This window comes from Sander vitreus, unplaced genomic scaffold (genome assembly GCF_031162955.1).
Source record: "Sander vitreus isolate 19-12246 unplaced genomic scaffold, sanVit1 ctg339_0, whole genome shotgun sequence".
In the NCBI taxonomy this organism is placed as follows: Eukaryota; Metazoa; Chordata; class Actinopteri; order Perciformes; family Percidae; genus Sander; species Sander vitreus.
In genome coordinates this window covers 22,501-30,000 of record NW_027595479.1, presented here as the reverse complement: position 1 = coordinate 30,000, position 7,500 = coordinate 22,501, and the positions used below count along the sequence as shown (strand labels likewise).

The following is a 7,500-nucleotide window of genomic DNA, read 5'->3' as shown; positions in this document are numbered from 1 at the left end:
GTGTGTGTGTGTGTGTGTGTGTGTGTGTGTCTATATGTGTGTGTGTGTGTGTCTATATGTGTGTGTGTGTGTATGTGTGTGTGTGTGTGTGTCTGTGTGTGTGTGTATGTGTGTGTGTGTGTATGTGTGTGTGTGTGTGTGTGTGTGTGTGTGTCTATATGTGTGTGTGTGTGTGTGTGTGTGTGTGTGTGTGTGTGTGTGTGTGTGTGTGTGTGTGTGTGTCTATATGTGTCTATATGTGTGTGTGTGTGTGTGTGTGTGTGTCTCTGTTTCACTTCTCTGGTTTTTTGTGACAGAAAGAACCAGAGATTGAAGTGAATTGAAAGAACAAGCTCAGGTCTGACAGAATAAAAACCCAGATCTGTGACTCCGTCACACATCGAGCTCTGCTGCACGCTGTGATTGGACATCCTGATCCCGCCACTCCTTTAAATAAATCCAGTCCGTTTCCTCCGTGATAACCAGCACCGCTTCTCAACCTTTTTGTCCCCCACAGTCCTGTCAGATTAACTCACAATGTATGTTTTTTCATGCATTTTTTCAAATACGCCGTACAAATTGCAGATTTCCGCGCAAAATAGTCAGGGCTTGTATGATGTCATAATCCACACATTTTGGTTGTAAAAAGTCCCAAATATTTTAGCAGAAAGATGAAAAATGTTGAGTTTACTTCACACAAGAGCAGCTGTTTCCCTGCTGCCATGGGAACGTGATGAAGTGACGTAATTAAGCGACGTGAACGTCATCTAAAAGCTGCAAACCCCGCGATGACGCCACTATGACACCACAGTCACACAACACAACAGCAAGTCACACAACACGACAGAAAATCACACAACACGACAGAAAATCACACAACAGCAAATCACACAACACAACAGCAAATCACACAACACAACAGCAAATCACACAACAGCAAATCACACAACACGACAGCAAATCACACAACAGCAAATCACACAACACAACAGCAAATCACACAACACAACAGCAAATCACACAATACAACAGCAAATCACACAACACGACAGCAAATCACACAACACAACACAACAGCAAATCACACAACACAACAGCAAATCACACAACACAACAGCAAATCACACAACACAACAGCAAATCACACAACACGACAGCAAATCACACAACACAACAGCAAATCACACAACACAACAGCAAATCACACAACACTGTTGTGTTTTGCACTTGAGGACCACCATAGTTCTGTGTTGAAAAGTAAAGAAATAGCTAACGGTTGAAATAGTTAGCTATTGTTAATGGATAAACAGTTGAAACATTGAGCTGTAAGTTGTGTTGTAGTAGCCTAGACCAAGTCAGCCTAAATATTGACCCTTTAGTTGTATGAAAACATTATATAATCAGTCCTTCCAGAAAAAATGCTGAGTTTTTTTATGATTGTTTTGGGCTACAATCCTTGATTATGCGTCACGTTTTCTTAAAAAATGTGATGGAATATGCGGAATATTTATGCAGTTTTATGCGATGAAATTCAGGGAACTTGCAAAAACTGCGGTTTCATCGAGGCTGTTGTGTGATTTGCTGTCATGTTGTGTTGTGTGATTTGCTGTCGTGTTGTGTTGATGTGATTTGCTGTCGTGTTGTGTTGTGGGATTTGCTGTCGTGTTGTGTTGTGTGATTTTCTATCGTGTTGTGTGACTTGCTGTTGTGTTGTGTGATTTGCTGTTGTGTTGTGTGACTTGCTGTTGTGTTGTGTGATTTGCTGTCGTGTTGTGTTGTGTGACTTGCTGTCGTGTTGTGTTGTGTGACTTGCTGTTGTGTTATGTTGTGTGACTTGCTGTCGTGTTGTGTGTGTGATTTGCTGTCGTGTTGTGTTGTGTGATTTGCTGTCGTGTTATGTTGTGTGATTTGCTGTTGTGTTATGTTGTGTGACTTGCTGTCGTGTTGTGTTGTGTGATTTGCTGTCGTGTTGTGTTGTGTGATTTGCTGTCGTGTTATGTTGTGTGATTTGCTGTCGTGTTGTGTGACTTGCTGTCGTGTTGTGTGATTTGCTGTTGTGTTGTGTGATTTGCTGTCGTGTTGTGTTGTGTGATTTGCTGTCGTGTTGTGTTGTGGGATTTGCTGTCGTGTTGTGTGATTTGCTGTCGTGTCGTGTTGTGTGATTTCCCGTCGTGTTGTGTGATTTTCTGTTGTGTTGTGTTGTGTGATTTGCTGTCGTGTTGTGTTGTGTGATTTGCTGTCGTGTTGTGTTGTGTGATTTGCTGTCGTGTTATGTTGTGTGACTTGCTGTCGTGTTGTGTTGTGTGATTTGCTGTCGTGTTGTGTTGTGTGATTTGCTGTCGTGTTATGTTGTGTGATTTGCTGTTGTGTTATGTTGTGTGACTTGCTGTTGTGTTGTGTGATTTGCTGTCGTGTTGTGTTGTGTGATTTGCTGTCGTGTTGTGTGATTTGCTGTTGTGTTGTGTGATTTGCTGTCGTGTTGTGTTGTGTGATTTGCTGTCGTGTTGTGTTGTGGGATTTGCTGTCGTGTTGTGTGATTTGCTGTCGTGTCGTGTTGTGTGATTTGCCGTCGTGTTGTGTGATTTTCTGTTGTGTTGTGTTGTGTGATTTGCTGTCGTGTTGTGTTGTGTGATTTGCTGTCGTGTTGTGTTGTGTGATTTGCTGTTGTGTTATGTTGTGTGACTTGCTGTCGTGTTGTGTTGTGTGATTTGCTGTCGTGTTGTGTTGTGTGATTTGCTCGTGTTATGTTGTGTGATTTGCTGTTGTGTTGTGTGATTAGCTGTCGTGTTGTGTTGTGTGATTTGCTGTCGTGTTATGTTGTGTGATTTGCTGTTATGTTGTGTTGTGTGATTTGCTGTTGTGTTGTGTGACTTGCTGTTGTGTTGTGTGATTTGCTGTTGTGTTGTGTGACTTGCTGTCGTGTTGTGTTGTGTGATTTGCTGTCGTATGATTTGCACATTTTCAAAGGTAGCCATTGTTGTAGTTATTTTAACTGTTTCTTCGTTACTTTAGCTAAACTTCGGTGCTCGCAGTTTAAAACACTTTAAAACCAAACTGTTGACCTTTGACCTTACCCCGTTAGCCGTGCTGACGGCCTGGTAGTAGATCGCATAACTCTTATGAGGCAGCAGAGGAGCGTTCCAGTAACCACTGTAGGTCCTGTTATCACCTGCAGAGACACACACACACAGACACACACACACACAGACACACACAGACACACACACACACACAGACACACACAGACACACACACACACAGACACACACACACACACACATGCAGACACACACAGACACACACACACACACACACACAGACACACACAGACACACACACACACACACAGACACACACACACACACACACACAGACACACACACAGACACACACACACACACACACACAGACACACACAGATACACACACACACACACACACACACACACACACACACACACACACACACACAGAGACAGGTTAACAAACTGCTAAACTATTAAACATATTAGCAGATATCAACAGTTTGTATCGTTAGAGATTAAGCATGACATAATATTTCAACTGATTGACATCACTAATGAATCCCTAATTGACTGTCTAACATACCAGTTGACAGACTAACTAACCAGCTAACTAGCTCCCTAACTAGCAGTGTGAGAGCGTGACTGACCGATGCAGAAGGGCGTGGGGGCTCGGAGCTCGCCCACTGGCAGCTCGGCGCTGAAGTAATACTGCGAGCTCAGCACGGAGGCGTTCTGGAAGTGGATGGGCACCGGGTAACAGCGAAGGATCTCTGCACTTCCTCTCCGCTGCCTGCGGGGGCGCTCCTCCTCCACCACCACCTGGTACTTACTGCACACACAGGTAGAGGGGGAGACAGACAGGGAGACAGACAGGGGGACATACAGGGGGACAGGGAGGGAGACAGGGAGACAGGGAGACAGACAGAGAGACAGGGAGACAGACAGAGAGACAGGGAGACAGGGAGGCAGGGAGGGAGGGAGGGAGGGAGACAGGGAGGGAGGCAGGGAGACAGGGAGGGAGGGAGACATGGAGACAGGGAGGCAGAGACAGGGAGGGAGAGAGACAGGGAGACAGACAGGGGGAAGGGAGACAGACAGAGAGACAGGGAGACAGGGAGGCAGACAGGGAGACAGGGAGACATGGAGACAGGGAGGCAGACAGGGAGGCAGACAGGGAGACAGACAGGGAGACAGGGAGACAGGGAGGGAGGCAGGGAGACAGGGAGGGAGACAGAGAGGGAAGAGAGACAGAGGGAGACAGGGAGGGAGGGAGGGAGACATGGAGACAGGGAGGCACACAGGGAGACAGACAGGGAGGGAGACAGACAGGGAGGGAGACAGACAGAGAGACAGGGAGACAGAGAGAGACAGACAGAGAGACAGAGAGACAGACAGAGAGACAGGGAGGCAGACAGAGAGAGACAGACAGAGAGACAGGGAGACAGACAGAGAGACAGGGAGAAGAGAGACAGACATAGAGACAGGGAGACAGAGAGAACACATCACTTTTAGCGTGACACAGTGACATCAGAGTTATTTAGCCAGATAACGTGACATCAGACACTTTTACACTTTTTTGGCTCTTTTTCTAACGTTTCGTTGCGACATTTTTCGGACTCAGTGTGCAAGGTTTCTGTTTGTGACGGATTTTTAGGATGACAAAAATGTGGTCCTGTGTGTGAGGGGCGACTTGTTGGAAATGATGGATGGATTTCTCTCCGTCCCACCCGAAACATTACAGCTCTGCTCTTCTCTCCATCTGTGGGTTCATTATTCAGCTCCACAGAAAGGTCATCTCCCTCTCTCCTCCATCACTCTCTCCCTCCTTTTATTAACTCTCCGTGACGCCGAGGCTGTAACTTTACAACAGGCTGACATTAAACTGATAACTCATCCGCCCTGGCTGTGCAGGTATTAAATCCTGGGTGGCTAAAGGACATGAAGACGGACAACTAACCAATGAAAAGTCTGCATTTCGTCTGTTTGTCAACTGATTAGAACTGAAAATTAAAGCTGCGTGTCGGGGGTACCGGTGGGACGCCCGTCTACACGGTCCAACATTTGCACCATAATCCAACAGTGTGTAGAGAAGGGGGGGGAGGGCCGATGCATGCAATGTATTGCATCCACTTCCTAATTCGCCACCTCGCCACCTCGCCACGCCGACACCGTTGGACGAAAGCGTGAAAGCTTTGCATCTTAGCTTTGCCAAGTTCTGTAGACTGGGCTGACCATGTTAGATCTCAACGGGATTAAGGTCTGTTACATTACGTCTGAAGATGGTCAAAACGTTAAAGGGCCAGAGTGTCTCCCGTCTGGCGTTGAGATCACGTCATCAACTCTCTGACACCACGCAGTTCAGATACGTGTTACAGCACGGTGGCCTTCACGCTTCAAGAAGACGGTCTCTTCCTCTTTTCAATCTCCTTTTTCTTTTTCTGGGTGAAGAAGAAGAAGACTCCTGTTCCTAAAATTTGGGTTTTGAATACGTGTTGGTCCTCCATGTTTCCTTCTTCAGGAAGCTACGATACCCGTTAGCAGCATTAGCAGCAGCTGGGAGTTCATCATGTGACAGAGACAACATGAAAGGTGGAGCAGTATGTCCTGTATGTCCTTTATACACACACACACACACACACACACACACACACACACACACACACATACATAGACACACACAGACACACACACATAGACACACACACACACACACACACATACACATACACACACACACACACACACACACACACACACACACACACACACACACACACACACACACACACACACACACACACACACATAGACACATACACACACACACACACACACACACACACACATACACACACACACACACACACACACACACACACACACACACACACACACACACACACACACACACACACACACACACACACACACACACACACACACACACACACACACACACACACACACATACAGACACATACACAGACACACACACACACACACACACACACACACACACACACAGACACACAGACACAGACACACACACACACAGACACACAGACACACACACACATAGACACACACACACACACATACATAGACACATAGACACACACACACAGAGACACACACACACACACAAACACACAGAGACACACACACACACACACACACACACTAAGGTGGAGCAGTATGTCCTGTATGTCTCTTACCAGCTGACATATTTCTAGATGCAGCATGAATATGGAGCGTGTGGTTCATGCTAACGCTAATGTAACATTCCAGCCAATAGGAATCCTCTGAACTGATGGTGGAGGTCAATGTTCATGAAAAAGGACAGTTTGAGAACGGGCAACACAGATTTAGAGAATGAACAACTAAACACGTTACACACTGGACCTTTAAGGACAATGCATATTATATTCCAAATGGCTGACTTCCTGTTGGGTTTAGGGTAGGGCTCCAAGAGGGTTTTTTGTGAGTCGGGTCATGATGCATGTGCATCCCACATGTCACCCGTCTAGGTCAGACGCCCTGCGGGGGCTACTGCTTTGAACTTCTGTAAGGGGCGCTATCGAGCCATTTCTTGCAACCAAAGACCCATCGCAAATGTAACATGTTTTCATCAAAAATGTGATTAACTGACTCCATAAAAACATCTGCAGACTCTCAAGCTCCACTGAAGCTCTACTGAAGCTCTACTCTGAAACGCTACTAAAGCTCTACTGAAGCTCTACTAAAGCTCTACTGAAACTCTACTGAAACACTACTAAAGCTCTACTGAAGCTCTACTGAAACTCTACTGGAGCTCCACTGAAGCTCTACTGGAGCTCCACTGAAGCTCCACTGAAAGCTCCACTGAAGCTCTACTGAAGCTCTACTCTGAAACACTACTAAAGCTCTACTGAAGCTCTACTAAAGCTCTACTGAAACTCTACTGAAACTCTACTGAAACACTACTGAAGCTCTACTGAAACACTACTGAAACACTACTAAAGCTCTACTGAAGCTCTACTGAAACTCTACTGAAACTCTACTGAAACACTAATGAAACACTACTAAAACTCTACTGAAGCTCTACTGAAGCTCTACTGAAGCTCTACTGAAGCTCTACTGAAACTCTACTGAAACACTACTGAAACACTACTGAAACACTACTAAAGCACTACTAAAGCTCTACTAAAGCTCTACTGAAACACTACTGAAACACTACTAAAGCTCTACTAAAGCTCTACTGAAAGCTCTACTGAAACTCTACTGAAACACTACTGAAACACTACTGAAACACTACTAAAGCTCTACTAAAGCTCTACTGAAACTCTACTGAAACACTACTAAAGCTCTACTGAAAGCTCTACTGAAACACTACTGAAACTCTACTGAAAGCTCTACTGAAAGCTCTACTGAAAGCTCTACTGAAACACTACTGAAAGCTCTACTGAAGCTCTACTGAAACACTACTAAAGCTCTCACTGAAGCTCTGCACTGAAAG

General features: G+C 45.5%; 1 protein-coding gene across 1 annotated transcript in view; it reads right to left on the bottom strand.

Annotated features, from left to right (window-relative positions):
• The window catches only part of LOC144513757 (receptor-type tyrosine-protein phosphatase mu), a 100,619-nt gene that overhangs the window by 72,381 nt on the left and 20,738 nt on the right, over nucleotides 1–7,500 (bottom strand). The window contains exons 8-9 of the mRNA XM_078244933.1: nucleotides 3,653–3,834; nucleotides 3,054–3,148 (exon numbers count right to left, since the gene is read on the bottom strand). Of these exons, the coding sequence (XP_078101059.1) occupies nucleotides 3,054–3,148; nucleotides 3,653–3,834 (277 nt within the window). The remainder of the gene's footprint in view (nucleotides 1–3,053; nucleotides 3,149–3,652; nucleotides 3,835–7,500) is intronic.